General features: G+C 44.1%; 3 protein-coding genes across 5 annotated transcripts in view; 1 reads left to right on the top strand and 2 right to left on the bottom strand.

Annotated features, from left to right (window-relative positions):
- Nucleotides 1-319, bottom strand: part of KDM3B (lysine demethylase 3B) — a 49,371-nt gene extending 49,052 nt beyond the window's left edge. Inside the window, exon 1 of one of the 2 annotated variants that reach the window (XM_035338249.1) lies at nucleotides 44-319. In XM_035338249.1, the coding sequence (XP_035194140.1) occupies nucleotides 44-214 (171 nt within the window). In that variant the 5' untranslated portion in view covers nucleotides 215-319. The remainder of the gene's footprint in view (nucleotides 1-43) is intronic. The other variant, XM_035338250.1, reaches the window with a different exon arrangement.
- A 471-nt stretch (nucleotides 320-790) lies between these two features.
- The window catches only part of GFRA3 (GDNF family receptor alpha 3), a 39,677-nt gene continuing 25,505 nt past the window's right edge, over nucleotides 791-14,962 (top strand). Inside the window, exon 1 of the mRNA XM_035339029.1 lies at nucleotides 791-996. Coding sequence (XP_035194920.1) covers nucleotides 906-996 — 91 coding nt within the window. The 5' untranslated portion in view covers nucleotides 791-905. The remainder of the gene's footprint in view (nucleotides 997-14,962) is intronic.
- LOC118174022 (C-terminal-binding protein 2) lies at nucleotides 3,975-14,841 on the bottom strand. Of its 2 annotated transcripts, none has more exons than XM_035339027.1 (9): nucleotides 14,613-14,841; nucleotides 13,886-14,040; nucleotides 13,650-13,794; nucleotides 11,181-11,387; nucleotides 10,339-10,553; nucleotides 9,431-9,561; nucleotides 9,163-9,290; nucleotides 8,472-8,592; nucleotides 3,975-7,497 (listed from the first exon to the last, which is right to left on the bottom strand). In XM_035339027.1, the coding sequence occupies exons 1-9, from the start codon at nucleotides 14,659-14,661 to the stop codon at nucleotides 7,326-7,328; spliced, it is 1,323 nt and encodes a 440-aa protein (XP_035194918.1). In that variant the 5' UTR covers nucleotides 14,662-14,841; the 3' UTR covers nucleotides 3,975-7,325. The 2 variants fall into 2 exon arrangements, with proteins under 2 accessions (XP_035194918.1, XP_035194919.1); XM_035339028.1 differs by lacking the exon at nucleotides 14,613-14,841 and adding an exon at nucleotides 14,287-14,306.

Raw genomic sequence — 14,962 nt, 5'->3', positions numbered from 1 at the left:
CCGCGGCCCCTCGTCACCCCCGCGCCCACCGCCGGGGCCTCACCGCCAGGTCCTGGGGCACGGCCCCACTCATGGCTCGCACCGTGCCGCTCCGCCAGGCCCGGGAGGGCAGCGCAGGCCCGGGCTCCGGCCCCGCCGCCTCGCCCTCGTCCGGCCCCGCCGCCAGCAGCAGCAGGAGCCGCTTCCCCACGGGGGAGGCCGCCACGTCCGCCATCCCCGCCGGGCAGGAGCCGCCGCCGCCGACCGGCCCGAGCCCACCGGTCGCCGCCCCGAGACACCGAGCGAGCGACTGCCCCGCTCTGGGCCTCCGAGCGCCGCCCGCCCCGCTCCCGGCATGCACCCGGCGCAGGCCGTCCTCCCCCCTCCTTCCTCTACCCCACAGTGCCCCGCGCCGCGCCGCCCCGCCTGGCTGCGGCGCCGCTGCCGGGAGGCGCGGGGCGGGTCGGGGCTCGCGGTTCGGAGCGGCGGCGGCAGCTTAGGAGTCGTTACCTAAAGTTCGAGGTAAACGCACGTTTAAAAAGCAGCGTGGTGACAGCCGTAGCTGCGGGATCTGAGTGGCAGTTTCGAACGCGCCAGATGGGCATGAGCTGGCCGCGGAGTAATGGCGGCGGCGCTAGCCTGGGCCCTTCGCCGTGGGATGTGGCAGATTCAAAAGGAGCTTAGCAGGCGGCGATTAAGGTTTCAAATCATTGCGTTACGGGAATGCAGCTGTCAGGATTAGCCGATACGTTTGAACAGTCCTCACGTAGAATGCTGCGGAGCAGTCCCTCTCCAACATGCTCAACCACAACATACGTAGAATCCTACACCTGGAGAGATGGGCAGCTTTGCGGCTTCCTGCTCGTGCACCCAACAGCACTTACAGACTGGAATGAGGAGTAGACGCTTTGCTCAGTATCAGAACAATGATATTGAGGATTTTTTTTTTTTTTTTTGTCTTTACTGTTTCCTCACTCTGGGAGTCACAGTTAACTTGCCACTGCATCATCAGGAAAGGCAAGTTGTTTGCTTTTACCTACATGTATTCCAAATAACTGTGTCAGGTTGTTTTCAGAAGATGTCTGTTTTATCTTTGTTAGTTTATGGTTACAGACATACAGTTTATTGGGACATGGGTAAGATGCTGAGTTCAAGTTTGTATTATGCGCCTGTCCTCAGAAGTCTATTTCTTCATTTCATCCCATTATCCGTACTTTTTATTATTTATTACTTTAGTCGTCATGTGGGATGCAGATAAAATACGGGTCAGGTCCCAAGACACATTATTAAATCTAGGGAAGCTGAGAAGACATTTTTTTTGGAAGCTGTATCTGCCCATAGGAATTTCTGAGATAATTCATGAAATACATACCTATTCAACATGGCTAAGTGCCAGGTCCTGCACTTCGGCCACAACAACTCCCTGTAGCATTACAGGCTTAGGGCAGAGTGGCTTGAAAGGTGTGCAGAGGAAAAGGATCCGGAGGTGTAGATTGATGCTCGCCTGAACATGAGCCAGCAGTGTGCCCAGGTGGCCAAGAAGGCCAACGGCATCCTGCCCTGTATCAGGAATAGTGCAGCCAGCAGGGAGGTGATCATCCCCCTGTGCTCTGCTCTGGTGAGGCTGCACATCAAGTGCTGTGTTCAGTTTTGGGCCTCTCACTACAAGGATATCAAGGCCCTGGAACATGTTCAGAGAAGGGCTCTGAAGCTGGTGAAGGGCCTGGAACACAAGTCCTGTGAGGAGTGAGCAGCTGAAGGAACTGAGGTTGTTTAGTCTGGGGAATGGGAGGCTCAGGGGAGACGTTATTGCTCTCTGCAACTACCAGAAAGGAAGTGGTGGGGCTCACAGATAACCAGCAATAGAACTAGACAGAATAGCCTCAAGTTGCACCAGGGGTGCAGTTTAGGTTGGAAATTAGGAGACATTTCTTCTCAGAGAGAAGTCATTGGAACGGGTTGCCCAGAGAGGTGGTGGCGTCACCATCCCTGGAGATGTTTAAGGAAAGGTTGGACGTGGGTACATGGTTTAGTGTGTGACATTGCTAGGAGGGCGACGGACCAGATGATCTTAATGGTCTTTTCCAACCTTAACGATTCTATGATTCTGTTCAACCTAATAACTTGCCCCCCCAAAAAACAAACAAACAAACAAAACCACAAGCTTCCATTAAAGACTACTTGTGCCTGTAGTAAAAGAATTTCAGGTTAATCTTGTTGTGTGTTCTTTGTAATTCTATAAAAGTATACATTACCAGATTCTTAATACACCAGAAAACAGAAAGAAGTTGCACAAGCCTTTATATTTTTCCCTTTACAAGTAATTCTTGAACTCTGAGGCAGAAATCCTTGAACATTAAGGCAGCTGTTTTAAAAAGATTCAAAGGAATCCTGCAGCAGATGGAATCCAAGGTGAAGTTTTCATGAGTAGGTCTGTTTAAATGGCCTGCTTTTTACTTCATTTCAGAACTCCTCCCTTCAGTAATGAAGGCCAAAACCCCCCCAAACCTTAATGTGTGTATGTACATGTTATTTTTTTTAACCTTTATTGTCTTTCATAATAGCCTAAAGTAATACTGATTGATAGAAGGAATCAAATAGAGAAGAGGAACACTGTATGGAAAACTAGACAAGTTATAAAACGTAGTTAGGTAACTGTGAGTCTGGATGACATAATTCAGATTAGGGATTTCAAAACAGTCTTACCTAACCAAAGTAAAAATTAAAGCATAACTGCATAAATGCATACCCAAGGAAGGATACTCAGTGTGAGTACATGTTAAATCCAATTGAAAAAGGCATCTCTGTTGGCTTAATTTACCATGCTGGAAAAATTCAACCTAACCATCAACAAGTATACTTTTTTTGAGAGTGAAAAATGACTACATGCGTTCTCAATAGCTTTACAAATACCTTGTTAATTATTTTTCCATCCTCAGAGATCTAGTAACATTTTTGCTTCAGTAAGTATACATTTTTTCTTTAGTTGTATTTGAAATATTTAAACTCTACAAAATAACTCAAAAACGCACAAGCAACATACTGAGTCTACTTTGTCTTTGTTGTCATCAGCCAGATTAATCCCATCTCTTTAAGAAGTTCATTTTTAGTAACCAACTAAAATTTGCACTCATTTGCATAGGATTTTGGTAGTTAACATAATTGCAAAACAGATTCTCCACCCTATGCTGCCTATGTGTTTTATTTGAATAATCTTAATGAGAATGCTTGATACTGAATGACAGGTCATCTAGTCTGAGGGATACATCCCTGGGCTCAGTGTTGAAGTATAACAGTTAACATCAGCTCTTAAGAGTCCCAGCATTTTAGTGCTTTGTCTTTTGTTAATGTTCAAAGGCCAGTAATCATGCAAACACAAACATTACAGGCATCAGAACTCCGTACTATCCTCCAAACAAAGGAATGATTTTCCAGACTTTCATTAATAATTGATACAGGGAATATAGGCCATCAAACTTCAATTAAATTTATATTCTCAACTATATAAATACCTAGTCATCTTTCTGTTGCTAATTCTGTGGCACTGATTTTATAGTAGAAAATTATTTCATGGGTTGTATCATGTATTAATTTCAGAGGTAAAAGGGTAAAACCAGCTACTGCTGTTAATGTGTACATACAAACTACAGACTTAGAAGCCTAAAAAACCAGTTACCACAATTTCAACCTGAGAGAATTCACTTAAGTAAACACTGGGCTACATCCAATGTTACCCCTTAACCACCAAATGTCTGCTTCTTCAGTCTGTTACCTCCAGTCTTTGTTGGTGGTCAACTGTCCAGAATCCAAAGGAAATTAGACACTAGCATGGCTGACGTAGGAAGTGACTGTGTGCAAGATCCAGCCCATTTACTGTCGGAAAAGCGTGACTGATGCAGACACACACCTGTACAGTTTCATGTGTTTTTTTTTTCTACACCCCCTCCCCTTCAATATACGCTGCATCTCAGGCCACCCCTTCCACAGACAGCAGCCATGTTCTTTGGAGAACTTTATTAAAATATATCCAAGAAGTAATCAAACATTTTCTAACGAGTCAGGAGAGAACTGAAGTGAGAATAACATCTGTACAGAGGACAGTGCTATCAGTTTTTGTTTACATGCTTTATTTCAATGTTTCACAGTTTAGTTATTGTCTACAAAAATATATTTCTGAAACTCTGAGTCCTCTATAAAAAAGCTGGTCAGCAGCAGTGACCCTGACAAACAGAATGTACCTTGGAACAGTATGAGCACCTCCTGTAAGCAGGTTAGTGCAGCTAGGGCACTCCTGCCTCACCCTGGGAAACTTCTGTTCTTTGGGATTAAAGCTCTGCACTAGTCCTGAAGGAAGGCATTTTAAGAGGGGGGAAAAAATAAGAAAATCAAATCCTTCCATTTCTATATACTGTACTAAGATTGGGAGGAGGATCTGTGAGTCAGCGTATCACACAGGAGAGGGTGCTATCGAAAGGGATTGGCACTCGCAGGATGGAGAAGACCACAGTGTACTTCAGTATTAGTATTTTTTTCTCTGAGCTATCTGTTCAGAACAGCCTTGGTCTGGTGATGATAGGTTCAGTCTATAAAGCAGTGGTACAAATGGCATATACACAGAGTAATTCTACAGGCACAGAGAGCCCTTCTTTGATATCATAGTCAAGGTTCTGTTCAGTTTTATCTCATCATTTTCTGCTGAGGCTTTCATCAAGGGGAAAGTTGCCTTACATCCCATCACAAGTCTACGTGGTGTTGAAAAGAACTGTCACTATCATCAGTGCTGTCAGCTTTGATTCCTCAGTACCCATAATGAAGTATTTCTTATGCATCAGTTTTTTACTCCTACTCTTCCTAGTCACCAAATATAAAAATTGAGAAACTCTTGTCTTTACTCTTCCTCTGCTCAGAGCTGCTTGACTGATCTTCAGAGACCACTGCATTTAAAAAAACAACAACAACAACAAAACTGCTGCCTTTCAAAAATGTACCTTGCATTGTGCTTTAAAAGAGATAAGATGAATGTACTCTGATCCCCTATATTCACAAAGCTCGTAACTAGAAGTCCCTTACCACAAAGTCTGCAGACCTGAACCTCTAAGCAGGACAGGAATTTTCAGCAGAAAATAAGGAAACAGTAATTATGGACAGACTGCTTCCCTAATGCAGTAACAGACAGAAGGATCAGTTCTCAGTCCTGATTGAAACTTCTCTCTATCTGCCTGTCAGAATAACAGTTTTCTGAGCTAGAAGCTTGTAAAATTTAGGTTTTCTATTAATTAAGAAATCAGAACAGGGCTGCTTTTTATTTTAGGTACAGCTCAAACTGAAATGCTTCTGAACTCTAAGCTTTTCCTCAAAAAAAAATCCTGTAACTTGTTCCTACCAGCAGTCCCAGTCTGACCTGGTAAACCTGAGCAGCCAAGGAGGTATATGAATTTTAAGTAGAATGAGCATCATCCATGAAAAATGGAAGTCAAGAATCTTCATTAAAATAAATACCTTATCAAAAAAGACACTCAGCAGTAGAGAACTAGAATTTCACTAATGCTGAACTGTAAAATCTGTAAGAAAATGCCTGAAGTTTACTTCTTGCCTTGTTTTCTTTCTTGAATTGCCAAGAGTTTTTTTCTGTTGTTTGTGTGATTTTGGAGGTTGGGGACAGAGTGCAGGCAGACAGGGAGAGGAATATATCACTTCACCGTATCACTAGCTAGCAATTACACAAATGCAGTACTGGAGAGTAACTTAAAACCTGGAAAAAGCCTGAAACCTTTGCAAAGCTGAAAGCTTTGTTCAGCTTCTCAAACTGTAAATAGCCTAAGCAGATAATTTCATCCACTCATCAAGGTATTTTTGCAGTCTGTTCCCAGCTATTCAGCTGCCAGTCACAGACACACAAAAGAGGGAGGAATCAAGGGAGGCAGACAAAACCACAGCATATATGCCTCCTGTATAGCACCTACTTTAATGTACCCACACAACAGAAATAAATCAATCACGGATTGTTACATCTTGTGCATGGAAAGGCTATAACTGAAGTGTAACAAGATGAAATTTAAAGGAGAATTTAGAATTAAGAAAAATCTCCTGTGGAACCCGTTTTGCTGAAGACTCCTCTCCCCTCAAAGAATTGATTCATAATCATTTGGGACAGAGAAATTGGAAGAGGCTTCAGAGTAACAATCCTGCCTTGGCTTCAGGTGATAAAATAATTGTATTCTCTTTCTCCTTTAGTATCACAAGGCTAAAAAGCTCCATTTTACTCTACCCACTATTAAAGATGCAGTACATGCTAGCAGAGCTACACCAACTAGAGTAATTTGGTCAAGCCTTAAAAGCTGTGTTCTCCATGAGCAGAGACAAGGGTCACCAGCACTGGTATGTTACTTCTAGTTGATGCAGTTATGCCTACAAAATTCTGTAGCACAAAGCTTAGAATTCTAACATAACATACCTTGTGAATAAACAGCGCCGTTAGACTGAGGTACGTGTGTGCGAGGAACCAGCAATTGCAGCTGCAAATTATTGCTACTTGCTGTCTCCCAGTGCAAGTTTTTCCTATTTCTGCATTCTCTTGCCTTCTCTGAGGTACGCAAACTCCACAGTGAATTATTCTGAAGCCTCGCAAACACAGTGGCCACCAGAACACAGTCGGTGACTTTTTAATCCATTCCAAATGATTTACAAGACTGACTTTGAGATTGTCACTTTTACGTTTGCGCCTACTACTGCATAGAGAAAACTTATGGTCAAGAACAAGCAGTGCCTGTCTGTTCTCACAGAAAACCTTGATGAAAACAAGCAAGGTAATGCACATAGCTGAGGCTGCATTCTACCAACAGCGTAATACAGACGAGTCACTTCTCCAATTTCCTAATCTTTTTCTGATATTTCCCATGCCTATTCTTTGAGAGATTCAGCCAATGGAACATAAGCTGCTACAAGTCACAACTGAAAAATGTGCACTGGTGTCTGGTATTAGGAGCACTGAGGGCCTTTCCTGATCAGACAGCTCTACCTCTCCCATTTTCAAGTGCACTAAAGACAATTCCCTGTCACAAACGATCGAGGCAGACACATAGGAAAAATCACTGGTTAAACCAAGTATTTCCAAGGGGAGGCAAGGTCACTGCTGCCCTGCCCCAGAGAAGGAGAAAGATTCACTGAGAGATAATAACTAAAAGGGTTATAAAATAAAGGCAAGAGCTAAAGTTTGCCAGTAATGAAATGCATCCTCCTGTCCTATATGAACAGGAAACAGTCTCTGTATGGTGTTAAAGAAGGTCCTAGGAGGAGATATCCTCCTATTTTTTTCTGCTGACAGAGGAAAGGGGAGAGAGATGCTGCTACTGGTCAGCAGGAATCTCTCTGTCTGCATCCAGTTTACTGGTCTCTCCTGGAGAAGGGGTACGTGGTGCAGAGAGGGAAACAGAAGGGATCCCATGAGCTACAATCCCTTCCACTACTGGTGGTTCTGGTAGCCCAGGGGTGGCTACTCCCACTACTCCTGGAGGAAACCTGAAACCAACAGAAACAGAAATTACATGCTAGGTCCAACAGAGTTTTGCAAGGGAAAAGGAGCTGTGCCCTTAGGCACCTGCTGAATATAAATCCATTTTTCTAGCAGAACTGCTCCAAGACAGAACACAGGAAAAGTCTCCAGAGCTGAAGAATTGCAGTTACATCCTATTACCAAATGACACCTGTTCTCAGACAGGCTGTTTCAGGTCACGTGCTAAGCATTTGGAAGGCAAGTACAAAGTTTATATCCTGTGGGAAACAGCATGAGGCACAGTATGAAGATATCCTGAAGAGCTGGGAATTCCCTCCCCATCAGCAGGAAGAGTACAAGCTACCAGCTATACTTCACTGGGATCCAAGACAGAAAAGTAAGGCTGTTTTCTTAGTTTAGCTAAGAAATAAGATTAAAAAATAGTAGAGACATACTTACGAATTGCTAACAAACCGTTTACTTCCATACTGCCTCCCCATGCCTTCTCAATAAATATATCTGAACCTATCCACAATCATTCAGCAGGTCTGTAACAACCTGAAATACACCCTTATTTAGGCCACTACCCAAATCTACCAGACATCATCTTTTTGAGAGTCCTCATCTGAGCTACTGATAAGAACTGTGCTTTGTTTATACAGACATAGTGATATGTGCACCTTCTAAATGTTAAGATCCAGTTCTCTTTTCAGGCACCCAGCAGGCTTTCCTATATCAAAACATTTCTTGGGCAGGTCTTGCAAGGATTTGGAAAAATTAACCAATATTCAGTTTCATCAAAACATAACCAGGAAAATGCTAAATCCTAGTATGGTTTCAGTAGTACTGCAGTTAAGTTTCTGGAAATTGCTCATTTACAGAGTACATAGGAACAGAAACACATGTGCTTGCAGGCACAAGTAGTTCTCGAACCCAAAGAGGAACGTTGGCCTATTTCAGGAGGAAAATATGCTTGGAAGCAATAACGTACATATCTCACCTGTATGCTGCAGCTCCATTGAGTTCTGGGTGGACACTTGCAGGATCAATACTGGACCACTGCGCTGCTAACAGCAAATACTCCTTATTAACACAGTTCCTCAAAGCATCAGGTATGTGACCTGCAGGAGCACAGAAAAAACAGAACAGAAACATGAGACAAATAGATGGTGCTTATCCCTAGCAGTATTTACAAATGAAAGTAAAAAGGAAACACTCAGCATTCTAATTCCACAAGATGACACTGGACAGGGGAGACTCCTCTGAACAACTGGTCTCTGAAGAACACAGGAAACTGATCCTTCCTTCCCACTTTTGTGATCTTGGGGAAATCACTGGCCACGTAAACTGCAATCACCAGGGCTCACCTCTCCCAAGAGGTGACATGTGCTACTCCAGAAAAAGGTGTACAGAGTAACTGTCAAAAGGAATTACTGCGAAGGATTTAGAAGATGTAGTTTCAGTGAAACTCAATAAGAGTTTCAATGCCTTCCCAAGGAGGGAAAGTGCCATTCCAGCATTAGTTACTACATTCTCAAAAGGCAGACAGACAACTACTTACACTGTAGTTCCAGAAACAAGTTACTGAGTCTAAGAACAATCAACAGGTCCAAATCTGTAATCCTTGCAGTGAACTAACAAAATAATCTTAATCCAGCAGCAGCTGCAGAGCACACAGTCTTCCTCATTACCTGTAATAGCTCTGCGGATCTCTTTAGCTGCATCTTCTCTGGATTCAATGGAAGCTTGCTCACTGTACCAGGCAGTGTGGGGCGTGCAGATCACATTGGGTGCATCTTTTAAGGGCCCCTGAGCAAAGCTGTGGGGAAAAAAAAAATATATATATTTTCTCTCCAGAGGTGATTACTCCATCTGTTTTCTCAGGTATCAACATAACTTAAACAAGAAAGAATAATCTAGTGCTTGAATAACATAACAGGCATGCAGCTGCAGTGATACCTGAAAGGCTCAGATTCATGTACATCCAATGCTGTTCCTCTGATTCTCCCTTCTTTCAAGGCTTGAGCTAAGGCTTTCTCATCAACCAGCCCTCCCCGGGCTGTGTTCACTAAGAAGCAGCCCTGGCGCATCTGAAAGAAGAAAAATATTAAGTGGGTTGATAAAGACTTCCCAGGGGAACAAAGCGAATCTTGGGAACTCTACTGGAAATGAACAGGAGCCTGCAGTGATTAGATGAGGCCCAGACGAACTAGGAGTGCTCTCACTGCAAAGCTAACCACAGGGGAAATGCCTGCAAGCAATGCTTGAGAAATTTGCTTTAAAAATGAACAAAGAAAACCACAATACAACAAGGGCAAAAGTGGAACTCTCAAATTTTGCACTCCATATTCATCCTACTAATTTAAAGAAGGAAGAGGACATGAATCAAGTATACAGCTATACAAAACTGGACTATGATGTCCAGATGTCTCTCATGAAAGCACTGAAAAGCATTCAGACTACTGGAGTAGAGCCCGAGACTGGCTTTGCAGTGGGCTTGGGCAGAAAGACTTTGGCAGAGCTGTGTAAAGAAGCTTACATAGTTCCATCCACACCAGATCTGGCTCTAACCAGCACAGTCAGTTACGCATTTTAAAGGTAATTTTAAATTATTTAATCACCTAAAACATTCTTAATAAGTGAAATTACTTTGCAAGAAGACCCAATCCTATTTTTCTCTTAACAAGAAGTTCTGTAAGCACAAAGCACAGGCACCCAGATCCACATGCTCCCAGCCTCCGAAGGCAGCAGGAGGCACACAGCAGAGGCAGCAGGATTCACACGCTCTCAGCCTCTGTGAAAGCAGCAGTTTCTGTTTGCATTCATTTCCACAGTGCTCTGTGGGGGAAATCAAGCTCCTGCTGCACCTGTTTAATAGTGAAGTCATTGATGAGGTGATGGTTATGTTCATTCAGGCTGCAGTGCAATGTGATGCAATCGCTGTGCATTAGTAGATCCTGCAGGGTTCCTACTCGCTGTAAACCCAAGGATCGCTCCACTCCATCCGGCAGATAGGGATCATAGAAAATCACGTTGAAGCCAAAGGACTTGGCTCGCAGAGCCACTGCCTGTCCAACTCGGCCTTCACAAAAGAAAACCCACAATCATCAAGGAAAGGTAAAACAAACTTTTAAAACAAGATACTGGGGCAGACTGGGAGCCTACACTGGAGTTTACTGCCAGGCCCAAGGTACTGCAGCCCTGGACATTCCTGGGATTGCCACAGCAATCCAGAGGAAGCTGGCTATTCAGTGCTGATCTCATTCAAGTAATTCTAGTCATTCCCCATGCAATAGACAGAGCTTACCCTAAAATAAGCTGTTTGTCAAACCAAATCTGTACCCTGTTTCAGAGGCAGCAATAGTCTGATCACAAGAACTTGGAGAAGGAATTGGTAGCTTTCAGGCAGCTTTGTTACTGATACAGAGCCTAGCACACAGGGAAGCAGTCAATGAGAATAGCTGTCTGAATGCTCCAATTCATCCAACCGTCTGAGTAAGGAAAAAAATCCCCAATCCCACGATATATACTCAACTCTTGAAGATGTTCAGCTGCACTGAATAGGGCACTAGCATTTCTTATCAGTCAGTGTGTTTCATAATGAACAGCTGTAAAATTATCCTTCTTTTTTTTTCCTCTCCAGTCTGTGACTTTTAAGTTCCCAAAAACACACAGTTTGCTTTTCACTCTAACGAGTCCCATCGCTTACCTAGTCCAATGATGCCCAAAGTCTCCCCACGGATACGCACAGCGCCTCCAGCCACCTCTCGAATCTGCTCCACACTTGAAGCTCGGTTCCCCTCCCGCATAGCCTGATGTAGCCAAGTAACACGGCGATAGAGGTTCAAGATGTGGCAGAGGGTAGAATCAGCAGTCTCCTCTACTGAGGAGGAAGGGATGTTGCAAACTGCAATACCTACAAAGGCACAGAGTTCATATGAGATTTTTAGCATCACAACATTAAACCAAAATTCAGCACTTTAGGCATAAATGCTGAAACTTAATTCAGTGCTCCAGAACTACTGCCAAGAAACACAGGATTCATTTCTGAAGCTGATTCTACTATCAGTCAGCTTTTTAACCCCAAGGAAATTCCATTCCTTCCTTATAAATATCCAGTTGATTGACATCTTCACCAGAAAAAAAAATAGCTGAAATGCGAAAACTGGATCACACAAGTGACAAAAGAAACCTACTGTTTTAGAAGGTCTGCACTGAAGAAGATGCACTCATTCCAGAGATACTCCTGACAGATTAACTGACAGATTGTAGAAGAATTAAGAAGACAGATGGTTGTGCTCCTTCGTGCTTCACAGTCCAGATGCTCACTCAACTAACAGCTTCCCCAGGAGCAACACTAAGTAACTACCTCATTAAATGCAGAGAGAAACCACAAGAGTTTGAAGTTACATTTAAAAATAACAACACATAACACTCCCACTCTAGAGTAATACACAACCACAAGAGACCATAAAACCAAGGCTAGAACTATCAGGTAAATTACTAATGCCAGCAGAGTTAATGTGTTGGAAGCACAAATTACTGCCAGAAAAAAAGAAAAGATGCCAGAGCACTGCAGCAATATCTGGTCATTCCTGAGCTGTCTATCCAAAATAAAAACAAAACTACAAAAAAAAAAAAAAAAGGAGAGGAGAAGCAGGCAATGTATCACTTCCCTGCTGCTATCCTTATCCTTCATTCAGCAATCTACTGCTCCCAGACAGGGGTAAGCACCACTTCAGAACAGATTTTTTCATGTTATTTTTAGCAGCCAAGAAATAAAAAAATAACTAGATAAAAAAAAAAGGGACTCTGAAACGTAATGCTTGTCAAACCAAACAAAATTTTTCTCCTCAAATTCCATCATCTATCTAAAAGCTAGAAATAAAATACAGGTAATGATTGAGGACACAAAATTCAGCAATACATCACTCTTTTGTAAGCCTATTACATGGGAGACATTGAACTAAATTCAGATCACACTTTCCTCCCAAGTGAACTACATCAAGGGCCCCACACAATCCCAGATATCCAATACCTTTTCTCTATCTAATCATTTAGAGCTGTCATAATGCCACACAGATGATTTAGAGAAGATGAAAAGGGCAAACAGGAAAACCTAACTTCTTATTATCTCACTAGTTAACATCTCATTCAACTTCAGACAAACCGGATACATTCATCTCTTATGTAAGTAGGCACAAATTTGTGTTTACATGCAATATGATGATTAAGTGTAAGAAGACACAATCACACAACAGCCCGTTGCACCAGTTTGAGGATTCAGAATGTACAAGGAACAATACCGTACTTTGGAATGAATTAAAGGGTCTGACTAAAAGCACAGAAATAATCGTTACTTGTCCAGTCAGAAAGTGTAATGGCTGAATAAGAGCCAAAGACCTTGCCAGGAATTCTTGGGAATCTAGACAAACATGCATTCTTCATTTGTTTGCAGTTCATCTGTTCTTAGAGGTCTTGAAATTGTATTGCCTATTACAATTTTATATATAAATACTTGCACTTAGTTTAAGCTTTATCTGATTTGTATTAAGTCAGGTTTCAAATAACTGACACAACCTTAAAAAAGAAGGCATGGGGTTCTTAGCTAATTCACCTCCTTAAGGAGACTAGAGTCTAAAAGCCTCACTGCCATATGTTTAATAATGAATAGCAGCTCTGTGTCACCTGATCCAGAGACCCTTCACATGCCTAAACTTCTACTGGGACCTACAGGGATCCATAAGATACTGAAGCAGTACCCATATATAAAAAACAAACAGAAAAAAAAAAATCACTGATCAAGCGTTTGCAGTGAGTTTACCCCTTGCAGGCTGCTTTCAGATATCAGTTTGCTCAGTTGTTTTCCCACAAACAACCCAAAACTGCCTCACCAAAGAGAGGTTATCTAGACATCATATATAGCTTTCTGAACCTTAGACAATAGCAGAGGGTCTGATATGTAGAGCAGATGAATTTGAGAACTGAGAATCTTCCTTTCAGGCCACTTACAAGCTCAGACATTTCTCTGCTTCTTGAAGATGCCTCCTACTAAGCAATTCAAAATCTTTATACATAAAGGGTTTTAAAATACTCAGTTATAGACAGAAAAACATGTGCAGTGTTCTACTTCTCATTCAGTTCTGATCACATCAGAACCCTAATGGTGTCACCATACCTAATTCTGCAGCAGATTTGATGTCAACATTGTCATAACCACTGCCAATACGCACAATGACCCTGAGGGCTTTGAATTTCTCCAGATCCTGACGAGATAGCGTAATGGTGTGATACATCAGAGCTCCAACTGCCTCATTCAGTACCTACAACAAAAAGCAGTCCAAATCAATCTCTACTTTGTTACTCAAAGAGACAGAGCTCTATGTCCAAACGCTTGTATATTTTCTTCACCACCTTTTCGTGGATTTCCTGAGTTGACTGAGCGTCGCAAAATGCCACTGTAGCAACATCCTTCAGGATGGGCATCTCCACAGTGCAATCTCTTCCATCCAGGAGCGCAACCAGTGGCCGTGCTGGCATTGGGCCATTCACAAGAGGAGGCCGTATGCCTATTAAGAAAGTCAGAAGAAGCGATTGTATGAAAGACAAGAAATCTGGAGCCCTCATTTGCTAGTCAATTAAATCACTAGTTCTTCTAGAACTCTACAGTATTTATGAAGGGATTACTTATAGCAAAAGAAATAAACAGGAAAACAACGAGGAAGTGAACCTGGGGGGGGGGGGGGGCGCGGTCATTACTACTTCAACATTAAAAAAAAAAAAAGTCTCATAGAGAATAAGATAACAGAGGAGACCTCATAAGCACATAGGTTTACTCTAGACTCCCGAAACTAAGAATGAAGTCCGTTCGGGCCTACTGCCTCCTCGCGCCTCACGTTCCCAGGCACCAATTCCGCTTCCTTTCGAGGCGTGCAGAGGAACCCGAGGAACCCGCGCACTGGCGGTGGCCCCAGCGGTGGCCCCGGCGGTCTGCCCCCGCGCTCAGCCCCCACGAGGCGCTGCCTCCGCCTCAGCGGCGCGGAGCGCGCGGCTCCCGGCAGGGAGCGCCGCAGCCGGGCCTGGGGCCCCGCCGCACACGGCCGCGCTGCCGCCGGGGCCGGGGCCGCCCGCCCCGCCTCACCTTCGCAGATCCGGTCCAGCCGCTGCCGCTTCACTTTGTGCCGGTCCATGAGCCGAGCCGGGTCGCGCCGCTCAGCGCTGCAGAGGAACGCGCCGCTGCTCGCCGCCGGCTCCCGCGGGAAAGCGGAAGGGCCGGGCCGCGGCCCCACGGCCCCGCAGCCGTGAAGGCCTCACAGCCGCAGCGCCGCTCGCTTCCGCTTCCGGCTGCCGCCGCCGCGCCCCCGCGCCCCTCCGCGGGCCACCCCACAAACCTCCGCGGCGCGGTAGCGAGCGAGGCCCTTCGGCCCCGGCCGAGCCCGGGCACTACTCCTCCTCCTCGGTCATGGCAGGCCGCCCGGGCCCTACGGGAGC

The sequence above is a fragment of the Oxyura jamaicensis genome, chromosome 13 (genome assembly GCF_011077185.1).
Source record: "Oxyura jamaicensis isolate SHBP4307 breed ruddy duck chromosome 13, BPBGC_Ojam_1.0, whole genome shotgun sequence".
In the NCBI taxonomy this organism is placed as follows: Eukaryota; Metazoa; Chordata; class Aves; order Anseriformes; family Anatidae; genus Oxyura; species Oxyura jamaicensis.
This window is presented reverse-complemented; position numbering and strand designations above follow the sequence as displayed.

Excerpts from the sequence above, each read along its gene's own strand:
- LOC118174022 (XM_035339027.1), bottom strand. The coding sequence starts at position 14,661 with ATGGACCGGCACAAAGTGAAGCGGCAGCGGCTGGACCGGATCTGCGAA. Across the intron at positions 13,795-13,885 it reads CTCAGGAAATCCACGAAAAG|GTACTGAATGAGGCAGTTGG; the intron begins GTGGTGAAGAAA and ends TTTTTGTTGTAG. Across the intron at positions 9,562-10,338 it reads ATGACTTCACTATTAAACAG|ATGCGCCAGGGCTGCTTCTT; the intron begins GTGCAGCAGGAG and ends TTCTTCTTTCAG.